Source organism: Glycine soja, chromosome 7 (assembly GCF_004193775.1).
Source record: "Glycine soja cultivar W05 chromosome 7, ASM419377v2, whole genome shotgun sequence".
NCBI lineage: Eukaryota > Viridiplantae > Streptophyta > Magnoliopsida > Fabales > Fabaceae > Glycine > Glycine soja.
Window position 1 is genome coordinate 7,381,945 of NC_041008.1, and position 14,154 is coordinate 7,396,098.

The 14,154-nt window shown below is 28.0% G+C and overlaps 1 protein-coding gene across 1 annotated transcript; it reads left to right on the forward strand.

Annotated features, from left to right (window-relative positions):
• The first annotated feature begins 2,350 nt into the window (after window positions 1–2,350).
• Window positions 2,351–9,223, forward strand: LOC114418505 (ATPase ARSA2-like). The gene is made up of 7 exons (XM_028383887.1): window positions 2,351–2,917; window positions 3,019–3,143; window positions 4,821–4,971; window positions 6,170–6,280; window positions 7,622–7,760; window positions 8,450–8,565; window positions 8,785–9,223. The coding sequence occupies exons 1-7, from the start codon at window positions 2,666–2,668 to the stop codon at window positions 8,953–8,955; spliced, it is 1,065 nt and encodes a 354-aa protein (XP_028239688.1). The 5' UTR covers window positions 2,351–2,665; the 3' UTR covers window positions 8,956–9,223.
• The last annotated feature ends 4,931 nt before the right edge of the window (window positions 9,224–14,154 follow it).

Sequence of the window (14,154 nt, forward strand, 5' to 3'; positions counted from 1 at the left end):
TTTTAAATAAAATTATTATAAAATAAGTGATTTTTGTTTATATAATAAATATCAGAAATTGATTTTTTAACAAAATGATGTTTGGATACTTTTAATTAAAATTAATTTTAAACATGTAATTACTAAAATGGGTCTTAATTATTTGTACATGTCTAATGTATTATTATTTATTATTTATTATTTATTTTTATATTGATATGATGATTGTTAATTTGAAATAAATACGTAGGTTTATAACAAGTTTTTATAAAAAAATTAATAATTAAAATATTAGCTTGTGAAATAAAAGGCATCTCTTTAATAAAAGCTTGCAATGAAAATTAACATAATAATGTATTTATAAAGTTGTGACAAAAAAATACAAAAATGATAAATAATTCTTAATATAAAATTGACATCATTTTGGTCCAAGTTAAATGCATTTTGGTAGTTATTATATGAGGCAAGGCTTATGTTTTCATCTTCCTAACATGTAAAATTAACATCATTTTTTAACATTCCTTTTGATAAAATTGTATATAGTCATTGTTGTACAAATTATTTGCATTTATGTTTCAAATTTGTACTTAGGCATGGATCGTAAGATTACAAATCTATTCTTTCATACTCGAAACGTTCTTTCAATAGTGCACCTTAAACTTAAACTGGAGTGATAATAATTAAAAATTTCATTATTATTTGCAAACTCAGATCTATGTCTAAAATTAGGAAGGTGGTAACGTTTACATATGTAAGGACCAACATATCCCATTGGTGTTGGATAGCCAACATCTACCAAATAATATTTACCTATTAAGAAAGGTAAAAAATATTATAAATAAAATTTAATCAAGAATGAAATTCAATTATAGTGATAAAAAAAATAATAATACCTTGGGAAGGATGTGAAAAATTCATGTTAGGAGTTATGAGGGCATGATTAAAGATTCAAGCATCTTGGACATATTTACCAAATAGTTTATACCAAACTCGTCATTCTATTCTAAGGTTATCAAACTTGTTCTTAAACTTTGTTTTGTGATAACTCTTTTCCGTTAACTCCTTAAATTTGGATGCTATTCCAATCCATCCATTATTGGAAAAATTAGTACCGACTCATTCTCCTTTGGGCACTTGTTCCAAGCATAAAATAATTATGACTTTAATAAAAAAATCTTAACAACTTTAAAGTCATATAAAAAAAACTTTACGATTTTAAAGTTGTATGAAAAAAAATCTTATGACTTTAAAGTCGTTTGTAAAAAAAATTAAAGTCGTAATTTTTTTATGATTTCAATGTAAAAAAAAGTCATAACATATGTTACGACTTACCCCTTTCGAAGTATTAATTTAAATTTTATCCCCAAATGGTAAATTTGAAAAAAAAATGACTCCAAATGATCATTTGGCCTTAATTTACATACCAAAAAGAAGGAAACGAGTATACTTAGTAAATTTAGAAATGTCAACCGGAAAACCCCACCTTAAAATTGAATCCTCCCGCAGCCCGACCCAATTATACCTTTTTTATTTTTCAGAAAATTTAACACTCACACACCATTTAATTAATTGAAAAAAAATAGTTAGTTACACTTTTATTTGAAATTTGTGCATGACAACAAGAGAAAGAAAGTTGAAATAATATAAAATTATCATCCATAATTAAATGATTTTTTTAGTTTTTATCTTATTTATTTTTGTTTAACTTGATCTTTTGTCTCTTAAAATCTATATTTTAATTTTTTTTAAATGATTTTAATTAAATAGATAAATAATTAAAATAATTTTTTAAAAGATAAAAAATAAACATAACAAAAATAAGATAAATGATAAAAATATAATTTAACTGTCATCCAATTATAAATTATTATTTATGATAAATTTATTATTTTTTATATAATTATCTTAAAATTATATTAATCATAATTTATAATTGAATGATAATATAAAAATTATGAAAGTGTTTCATCATTAAACTCTTGTAACAAAAGTCAATAGTATTGTCATGTATTATAATCAAATTATTAGATAACAATGTAGTTTGTTTTTACATTACCACTGAATTAGAATTAAATTTAATTTTGCCTTGCTGTAAGAAAATAATTTAATTTTGAAATGTTGAAATAATGGCATATTTGTCATTTGATTTTTTTAAAAAATAATATTTTTAAACATTCTTTTTTATATGCTCTTCATTATCATAAAAAAATAATCATAATAATATCATTAAAAAACAGTCATAATAATGAAACTTAAATAGTACTATTTGAATTGTACTTTTTTTGTTTCAACAGTAAATTGCTCACAATTTTTTTTGTTTGATTGAAAAGGAAAAGTTAACTGATTTGAAAACAATTAAACCAGGGGAAAAAAAAACACAGTATATTCGAGTAATTGATGAGATCAAGATTTGGATTCGTTGCTTACTCTGGAGAAAAAAACAATCTGAACCCAAATTCGCAGGTCGTTGAAAGTTGAAATCCAAGGAGAAACACAAAAGAAGAAGAAGAAAAAGGAAGAAACCAGCGTCACATCATCGTGGTTCTGCAAAATATATTTTTCTTTTTGGGTGAATAAATAAAGGGTTGTGCGTGGTGGTGTTTTGTTGTGTTTGTGAGTATCTGAATCCGCGCAGTTAGGTTTGTGATTGATTGATTGATCAATCAAAGAGAGAGAGAGAGAGGGAATGGGAGATCAAGTGGAGGGAACGGTGCAGAACGTTCTGGAACAGGAGACTCTGAAGTGGATCTTCGTTGGTGGCAAAGGCGGCGTCGGCAAAACGACATGCAGTTCAATCCTCTCCATTCTCCTCGCCACCGTTCGCTCCTCCGTCCTCATCATCTCCACCGACCCCGCCCACAACCTCAGCGACGCCTTCCAGCAGCGTTTCACCAAAACCCCCACTCTCGTCAATGGCTTTTCCAACCTCTACGCCATGGTAGTACTCTTCACTTTCACTTTTAGGGATTGCTTTGCTTTTGTTTTCTCATTCAATTGTTTTGTCTTGTTGTTATTGCATATTGTGATGTCTTATTGTAGGAGGTGGATCCTACTGTTGAGCATGAGGACATGGGTGGCGCTGATGGGATGGACTCCTTGTTCTCCGAGCTCGCCGGCGCGATTCCCGGGATTGATGAGGCCATGAGCTTTGCTGAGATGTTGAAGTAAGAATACCATGACAACTAACAATTCAGTGTAGTGCATGTTTGTTTTATTGTTGCAAACGGACTTTTGGGGACAAAATGAGGTTTTGCTAAAGCATCCAGATCCCTTCCTTTACCAAAACGGAGTTTGTGAATCATTAGATTTACCTTGGAATTCATGCACCGCTTTTTGAACGGACATCCAAACATGCTCTCAAGTCTTGCTCAACTTGTTTTTGATTCCTGTGTGTAATGTTTGTGATAAGATTTGTAAAGCTGATAGATTTAGGTTTGAGGTGTGCGAGAGAGAAAGGGGAATGATGGATGGTCGGTAGGTATGGACTGGTGATTGTATGTAGTGCATGCTTGGAAGCCAGTTATAAAGGGAAAAAAAGTGACAATTTGGCTTTAGAAACGTGGAAGCTGTTAACTGTGACAATTCAATATTGCTTAACTTGTTTTGGGGGTGTGTAATTAATGTTTGTGACTGGGCCAGTGGATTGGTTTGGGTTTGAAGTGAGCAAAGAGGAATGATGGTTGATTATGGATTGGTGATTATTGTATTTAATCAATCAATCAGAATTGTTATCAGTGTTTTTGAATAGGAAAATTATCAATGGATGCCACTACCCTAGTTAATACTTAGAAAGATAAAGGGAAAGAAGAGAGAAACTGTAGATATGATGCGATAGGGAAAGATTAAGGGAAATTACAAGTGTTGATAGAGTGTATGATATGTGAAGGTATGAACATATTATCATTATTTTAGAAAACCCTTGGGGAAACAATTTTTGAGATCTGAATCCTGAAAATAGGAACTTGGGTAATAAGGGGAAAGATTGTTGTGTTTAGTTGTATATTTTTCACGTGAACTGCACAATTTGTGTGTGTGTATGTTTCTAATTTGTTGAAAGAAACATGCTTTACTTTAGTTAGCTGTCCTCGTGGAGACCTATTTGGTTGCCTCCTCTGCCAGTGATATAGTAAATATCCTGATTTAGGTTGTAGTTCTTAAGCTGTTTCTTCAGGATCCTTGTGTCACTTAAGCTGGGCAAGCAAAAGGAAAGATTTATTTTCAATTTTGTCGTCTGTGTAAATTTGTGGAGATATGTTTTCGAGATAGCCTGCTACCAGCGGCCTTTAGAGTTTAGACCATTCTTGAGGCTTTACTGTTGGTTTCTGAAAAATCCTTCTGAAACCCTGTCTAGCAATAGCAAATGCTGAGTTCTCACAGATTCATAAGTAAATTAAATCTACAGTATCCTGTAGGCATATACTTGATGAGATGGCATCACTCCCATCACGTGCATGTTACCTTTATAGTTCATACTTGATCATTGGTCTAAGGTCAAAGCAAACATAAAATCTTCTAGGTGACTGTTGGTTTGTATACAAGAAAAGGGTGAGCCTATTTGCTTTTAAAACAACTTATGTCTAAGGTTAGGTTCCAATGAATCAAAATGTGGTAATCTCAAAATCTAAAGTTGGAAGCATAATTTGTATCAACTAAGCTATGCAGATTTTTTTTTTTATATATTTATTGATTTGCAAAACATGCTTAACCATGGTTGGTTCGTCAAGAAATCTGTTAACCAAGTATGTGGTATTCCCATTTCTTTATTTTTCATTGAAATGTCACTTTTCCACTTAATTTTATCTTTTATTCACTGTGTGCTTTGATCTATAATAATTTTGCAGATTGGTGCAGACAATGGATTATTCTGTTATTGTATTTGATACTGCTCCCACTGGCCATACACTCAGACTATTGCAATTCCCATCGGTTTTAGAAAAGGGTCTTGCAAAAGTGATGTCTTTGAAAAATAAATTTGGTGGTTTGTTTAATCAGGTATGAACTTAGGAATGGAAATTTTTGCATCATAGGATATTTTCTTTCGAGTTTAAGTTGACTAGGCTCAGTTTCAGATTTTAGATAGACTATAATCTTCAAATTTAATTTTTTCGTATACATTCCCTTATAGTGTGGATCTGGAATCAGTGCAGTATAACTATAACACCTCTTGTTAACAAACCATAGGAGGCTTATTTAATAACATGATCTTGATCTTCCATCAGATCCCCCCCCCCCCCCCCCCCCCCCCAATTAGATGGTTCTTTGGCTAGTAGATCCAATTATAGAAACAGATTCTCATTTCATTTTGGAGGTCTTACTGTTTCGGTTTCAACTTCCATCACTGCTTTTCATTCCTTGATGTTCCTCCCAGATGTTTCATTCCATACAAAAGAGATGTATTCTGGTCCTGTAAGTGTAGTGATCCCACTCTAACTAACTATTTTTGTCTTTCTTTGTGCTATGATTCACGATGAGAAGTGTTGATATCTGTTGTCATCATTGGATATGATTGAAGATGTTGTCAAAAACTACTGATCAGTCTTGTGTCATAATTGCATTTTTCATATTCTATTAAATATTGTCATCTGATGCCTCCAGAAGTAATTTATATATCACCGCTACTCATTACATTTAATGTCGGAAAATGGAAATTCAATGTATGCATTTAATAGTCCAAATAGTTTCTGCATGAAGAATCAACTGTTTTGTTCTTTTTGTATAACATCTACTCCTATATTATACGTTATGTTATGATACACGAGAGAGTGGGACTCTCAGTCTCCCTACTCTTTCAATTTGATATTTTCAATATTCTCTCTCTTCTCTCATTTGGATGTATATTTGACACACTTCTACTAGTAAAATAATTTCTCTCAACTATCTCAAACTACCCTCCTTTTATCTTCATCTGCTTACTTTATTTTCTTAACCATCTTATTCAATTTAAATAGTTCATTGTAAATCTAAAATACAATTTATATATTTAAAAAAATATTTATTATGAATTTTAATTATATAAAAATGAATATTTATCCTGTGCACTGTATAGGCTAAAATAATAGTTAAATATTATTCTGTAACGTAACTGTTTTGTACCTAACTTGGAACAACCTTCTTTGATGATTCATGAGATGATGCGTTTTGTTTCACTATCTATTGTGTAATTGGAAGCCATTTTGAACTTTAAACACAGATGACCCGCATGTTTGGCATGGGTGATGATTTTGGAGATGATCAAATTCTTGGGAGGCTTGAAGGCATGAAGGATGTAATTGAACAAGTTAATAAGCAATTCAAAGATCCGGTAAGAATTACATTTAATTTCTGTTTGGTATTGTTTTAAAAATGACAATTTGTTGTTTTTCCCTCACTAAATTGTGGCCTATATTCTTTTAGATCAATGGCCTGTAGTTTTTATTTATTATTTTGACAAACTTAGACTATAATTTGTATACTCTTGAAAGAATTTGACCTTGTAATTCTTAGAAACTATCAAAGTTAGGATCTAAAAATGTTGAACATATTGCTAGTCGTAAATATCTTGTCTTGACATATTATTAATTTAAAAACCTATATGACACGAATATGATACTTGTTATGAAATACTCCCCTTTGACCTAAATATAAGCATATTAAACTAACTTACTCGGCTTAAGAAAGTTGGTTAATGTCATTTAATTCTTCTAATGGCATTTAAAAAACAATCTTTTTCCTAAAGTGTTCTTTATTGGAACTTGATATTAAGAATAAAAAGGAATCATTGGAATTATAATCACAATTAATTGAAGGGTATTTTTGGGATGATATCATTACTTAAGGCCAAAGTAGTTAAAATTTGCTTATATTTCAGTCCATTTTTTGTTGTTGCTTATATTTAGGTCTAGAGGGAGTATTATATTTACTATTCACATTAAAACTGTTATTATTTTTTTTTTTTTTTTTGGAAGGAGGTTATGTTATGTAGGGGAGCTTAATAAACTTTTATTCATAAGTGTAACACAATTCAAATACTAAAATTATTCTAATCTTAAAATCAAACCAATAACATTCACTATCTAAATGATAAGAATAATATCCATATCTTTATCTAAATAATATCCTTAAAATTTGAAACAAAAAAATTCTAAAAATTAACTTGTTTATTTTCAAATTACCAATATTTAGGCATATATTGTCGACAACTGTTTTTTTCAGTTGTTAGATGGTATTAACCTTTGAAAATTAAATATATGTAAGAGGACAGTTAAAAATCAAGGTCAGTTGAAGCATTCTTCTACTATTAGTGTTTGGATTTGACCAATTTCAATGGCTAAGTGAGGTCGTTCCCTGCATAAAAGCAATATCTCCCTACAATTTTGATCAAAAGAATGGGCTTACTTTCTTCAGTTATTCTTATACTCTCATGTTTGTTGATTTTTTAACTTGAATTCTAGATTTGTCCTACTCATTTGTTGTTATTGTTTATGTTCCCTTTATTTGATAATTTAGTACGATCAATTAAGATGCATGTATTATTTGTTGTGCCGTCTTTGAATTTTATTCCTGTATATTTATGTGCTTGATTTTATTTCTATCGTACTAGTTGCCCAGGCCTGGTTACCAATCCCCTTTCAATAACTAAATTGTTGTATTTCTTTATTTACAGGACATGACAACCTTTGTCTGTGTGTGCATTCCTGAATTCCTTTCTCTATATGAAACAGAAAGATTGGTTCAGGAGCTTACAAAGTTTGAAATTGACACCCACAATATCATCATCAATCAAGTAATCTTTGATGATGAAGGTAACTAACATGCTTGTCATGTCCTTGATATCTTACATATTTTTTAGGCTTAAATATGTTTTTGATCCCTAATAAATATCTAACTTTTGCATTTGTTCTCTAATAAATTTTTGTTTTATGATAAATCTCTAGTAAGAGAGCGAGTCCTGGTGCAGCGGTAAAGTTGTGCCTTGGTGACTTGTTGGTCATGGGTTCGAATCCGGAAACAGCCTCTTTGCATATGCAAGGGTAAGGCTGCGTACAATATCCCTCCCCCATACCTTCGCATAGCGAAGAGCCTCTGGGCAATGGGGTACGAAGTTTTTTTATAAATCTCTAGTAAAACAACAATTCTGTTTTTGGTTCTTGACACTTATTTTTAGTCCCTGATAAATTAACAAATTTTATGTTTGTTTCATGATAAATTTTTCACAATTGTTATTAATCGGGACTACAACAAAATTCGCTAATTTATTAGGGAGTAAACACAAAATTTGCTAATTTATCAGGGATTAAAACAAAATACCAAGGACCAAAAACAAAAGTGTTGTTTTATTAGGGACTCAACGCAAAACAAAAATTTATTAGGGAGCAAATACAAAAATTAGATATTTATTAGGGATCTAAAACATATTTAAGTTTATTTTTTATTATTATTTTTATTTCTTTCTGTATCATATTATTGTCTTCTAATCTGATCATCCTTGTAGATGTTGAATCCAAGTTACTTAAAGCAAGAATGAAAATGCAACAGAAATATCTGGACCAGTTTTACATGTTGTATGATGACTTTAACATTACCAAGCTGCCACTGCTCCCAGAAGAGGTTAGTTGTTGTATTCCCTATATTCAGCAGATGCATACATGTTTACTACATATATAATTACGAAATTTCATGTTTGTATTGCGGTGGTGGTAAAAAACCTTGTGGTTATTTTTTGAACCACTGAAACCGTGTGAGTAGTTGCTTACTTGCTTTTATTTCATCTGTTAATTCTTGCTAGTTTGCATCATTAGACTTTAATTAGCCAGTAAAAATTGACAGGTTACTGGGGTTGAAGCTCTGAAAGCATTTTCAAGACATTTTACATCACCATATCAAGCCTTATGCAGTAAAGGAGATCCAGTAGAACGGTTGGAGAGTAAAGTATCAGCATTACAGCGCCAGTTACACGAGGCTGAAGAAGAGTTGGAGAGACTCAAAAGTGGCAATTAGGTTTGATGGTATCCATTCATGAATAATGTCATTGTATGCCTTTTTGGTTCACATTATTTTTTAGCTTAAATTTGATAAAGCATCTTTTTCTTTGTTGGGCTGCCAACACAAGTCATTCCCTATATGCTTTTTATTTAATTATTGTCACAGTGAGCTTTCTTATAACCCCCCAAAAAATATTGCTGAGGTTAGTCTAATTTGTTTCATGAATATTCTTTACTTGTATCTTTCATATTATGAGTAGAATAGTTTCTTATCAAATATTCTTCATTGTTTTGTTTTAAACTTTCCTAGTAAAGATGGCATGTTTAAATCTTCAATTTTCCATGAAAAAACTCTAGTATGTTATTAGCGCACGAGTTTGGCATACAATATCTCGCCAATGTCTTGATTCTGTAACCAGGGGGGGCTTTTTAAAAGCCTAACACAATTTTATGCAAGAGGTTTACGTGTGTTTTGATTATGTGTAATGCATGCTCATTTTCTAATGAAAGTGGGTCAAATAAGTTATAAATGGCTTTTGGTTCATCATTCATGCATTCCCGACAGTTTTAAACATTGAACCGGACATGTACTTAGCCTTGCATCTGCTTAAAATTCTGATTGTAGTTCATGGTTTTTCTAGATTCGAGATTGAACCAAAGTATTCTCATAGCTAGAAGCATGACACTAATCTCCCAAGAAAGTAAGGAACCTGTTAATGGCAATTCTTCTATTCACAGGTGTTGCTTTATTCTCAGCGGGGGATCGAACTCTTATATGATATGATTAAAAGGCCTACGTTTCTAACCACTGTTGCCACACATTTTGGTATGGTAGCTCTTTGCGTAGAAACAAATATATCATTTTCTTGCTGGAAGAATGTTAAAATTGCACATTGAAATGACCCACATTGATTTCATTGAAAAGCTCCATGGTAGTATTTTAAAAATAATAATTGAATTATAACTTATGAGTCTTAAATCTTAATGACATTAAATTAGTATTATTAAAAATCTAATAATATATTAATGATAAAATTGTAATTTTTAAATAAATTACTTTAAATTCATAAGAAAAATTGATTAGTACATGCTTTAAATTGTTATCATTATTTGTTATTATATTTTCATAACACATATATTATCTTTTTTATATTTAAATTTAACATAGTAGTCTAAACTATTATTACTATATTCAAATAAAATATATTTATAATTTAAATTATTATATATTATAATATAATAAAATAATGTTTTCAAACACTATTATTATATTATTTAATAACCTAATATAAGAATTAATTTAAAATCAGCATATTAAAATAGGCTAACAATGTTACATTGGTCACCACGTTCATATTTATGAAATTGTACATTAAACTATAATTGTTAAGCATTTAATGGATTTAACTAAAAAAAATAGATATTTTCCATTCAATTGTTTATAAATCATGAAAGAACTTAATAAAAAATAACGGTACTATTGATATTAAACTAACATATATAATGACATTAAAAAAACTTAAATATCTTTTTGTTTATGTAAGTTTGTGTATCTTTAATTTGGTCTTATTAAGTGTTTTTTTTTTAATTTTAGTTTCTATAAGATAAAAAAAATATAATCTTAAAGAAATTAAAGTTAAAAATGTGCAAACTTGTAGGACTAAAAATGAAAGAAATAAAAAAATTATGTTTTATAGTGACAAAATAAAAAATTTAAAAGACAAAAAGGAAAAAAAAAAATTTAGCGACAAAAGTTGAAAAAAAAATTAAACTTACAATAGTCAAAAATATGTTTAAGCCTTAAAAAATTAATAATGCATCAGTAATGCATTAGTGACAAAAATGTAATATTCAAATGAATTATTTATAATTTTAAAATTGTAATCATTACACACTTCATATGTATGAAATATCTCATTTGATAACACGGTGCTTGATTAATTATGTAAAGATTTATCAAATAAGTATTTAATGGATTTAATTAAAAAAAATAGATAATTTTCATTCAATTGTTTATAAATCATGAAAGAACTTAATAAAAAATAACGGTACTATTGATATTAAACTAACATATAATGAAATTAAAAAAAACTTAAATATATTTTTGTTCATGTAAGTTTGTGCATCTTTAATTTGGTCTTATTAAGTGTTTTGTTCATTTTGAGTTACTATAAAATTGTTTTTTCAATTTTAGTTCCTATAAGATAAAAAAATGTAATCTTAAAGAGATTAAAATTAAAAATATGCAAACTTATAGGACTAGAAATTAATAAAATATTATACAATGATCAAATAAAAAAATTTCAAAGACAAAAAGTAAACAACTTTTTTATAGCGACAAAATTTAAAAAAAAATTCAAACTTACAAGAACCAAAAATATGTTTAAGCCTTACAAAATTAATAATGTGTTAGTGACAAAACTGTAATATTCAAATAAATTATTTTAAAATTGTAATCACTAAACACTTCATATGTATGAAATATCCCATGTTTAACCCTGTAAATATGGTGCAATTTTTCACTCAAATATAACATTTTAAATAAGATTAAATTCATTTGCATGTCTCTCTATTTTTGATAATTTTTAATTAGATTCTTGATCTTTTTTCAATAAGGTTGTTGAACTTGTTTTTTTATTTATTAAGTGCTTAATGGAAAGACCTAATTAAAGAATAAATATAAGTTTTGAAATCCAATTGAAACAAAATTAAAAATTGATTAGAATTCAAGTATATGATGAGTTATTAAACTTTCAAATAATGAAAATTAATGAATACAAATATAATAATAACACAATTTACAAGAACAATTATATGCGCTAACATAAAAATAAAATAAAATATAAAGATGATGATAACAACGGTAATAATAATAAATTATAAAGGCGGTGAAATGAATTATAGAATCTTTTCATATTCATAATTGTCAAACAAGCCAATATAGATTTTATTGTAATAAACTCACATACTTAATTATTGTTATAATTACTCTTTGATTGTCTTAGTAAGATTATCTTTATTATGTATATATACCTAAATTTTATTGTTTAATTTAGTAATTAAAATATATATTGTATGAAAAATATAATTAAGAAAAAATTATAATTATGTGGTTAATTAAATTGTTATTTATTTCCAATTTTTATTCTAATTTTAAATTTAGTTACTTTAAAATATAATTATGAACAATAATAATTAAAAATAAATATTTTAAAGATATTTATATATTATTATAATAATTTATTTGAATAATAATCAAAAAGAAAAAAATTAGCCTAAATTTTAATCTAATTAAAAAAATCTTCATTTTATTCATACACACTAATAAATCGATGCAAGATACAAGTGAAAATGAAACTTTTATTTTGACCTTTTACATTTAATAATAATCCTAATTTCTATTCATTTTGAAACCCACTCAATTTGCATAATAAAAATGTTGTCATCTTTAAATCCATCTATATCAATGAAAAGGAAAAAATAAAATAAAATAAATTTGTCTTGTATCAGTTAACATTTTTGTACTTTTATTAATTTTGTCAAAAATAAAAAGTTTGTGTAAAAATTTGAAAGATTTTAAAAGTTGAAAATTTCAAGTGAAATAACCCGCCAACCAAAGATGTATATATATTCTAGATCAACTAATCCATGTCATTTTGCGTCTAATCTTCCTAGGAAAGTTGTCTCCTCTCGTAATTTCCATTCCCATAAAGTCCCTCATGGATCCAAATATTACCCAACTGGTGGGAGATTCTGCGAATAAGAACACCCTTGCCTTTGCCTTGCTGCCTGCCTCTACAGGTACACACCTATTGTTCTTGTTAAGGAAGGATATGTAAAACACTGGATAGATAGATGGCAGTGTGGTGATGAGCACGGGAACATGCATGAGTCATTATGTGTGAAGGGATGCACAATTCACCCTTCTTCCTTGATGAACTATATCTAAAATTTCAAAAATCTTAGGCGGTCAATATCCAATAATGATCAATGTGATATCACAAGGATGATCTCCTTATCTAAATTCAAAGATACAATACGATAATAGATCCAATCATTCTAGTAATATGAAAATTTTTATATAATATAATCAACAATTTAAGTAATATAAGAAATTTTATATGAACGTTTATTTAAAAGTTTAATTTCTTTTTAATTTTTTTATTATTAATCAATCATAGATTTTTTTAGTTTAGCTTATAAAATAATTATTATAAAAAATGATAAAAAAAATTCAATATACTTACTATAAAATTTTAAAAATTTATCACATATGATAATTTTGTGATTGAATAACAATATAAATGTACACATATTATTCATTTATTAAATTATAGTTGGAGACTATAAAATTACCAAAGTTTATAAGCCATTTTCATTCATCTTGAAAGAATATGTAAATATTGCTAAGACTTCCTAAAACCATAGGACCTTCCAATATATGACAATTTTATTCAATATAATGATATACACTTCCATGGATGGATAAAATATTTGTTGGTAAGACTCACAATTGGCATGCATTGAAGAAAGTACATGAACCCTCTTGTATATTGTGAGAAGATCACTCATAATAACAATTATGTGATATTACTATTATTTTTTTCATATCTCTCACTTTTTATTTTATTTGTTAAATTCTTTGTATCATTAATCAATCATAATTTTTTCCCAGTATAACATATAAAACAATTGTTTTAAAAAATAATAAATTTATTATGATAATTTTGTGATTAAATAACAATATAATTTGTGTACATCTTATTCATTAATTAAACTATAGTTGAATAAGGTAAAATTATGAAAGTTTATAAGCTATTTTCATTTATTTTTTAGATAAATAAATTTTTGGTCCAATCATATGACTTCAGCTATCCTATATTGTTGGCACGTTATTTAAATAAGGGTAAAATGAGAATTTTTAAAACTTAGAAGAGGAAGAAAACAACATAAAAGACGCATTTTTATTCATAAAAAATAGTTTAAAAAACTATAAATAATTTTTTATACTAAACAAAAAAAAAATAACTGGAGCGAAGCGGAGTAGCGGAGTAACATGGCCGTATGCACGAGTAAATGACTGGTTGATATTAAACTAACTTATAATGACATTAAAAAAAACTTAGATAACTTTTTGTTCATGTAAGTTTGTGCATCTTTAATTTGGTCATGTTTTGTTCATTTTGAGTATCTATAAATTTATGTTTTTTTAATT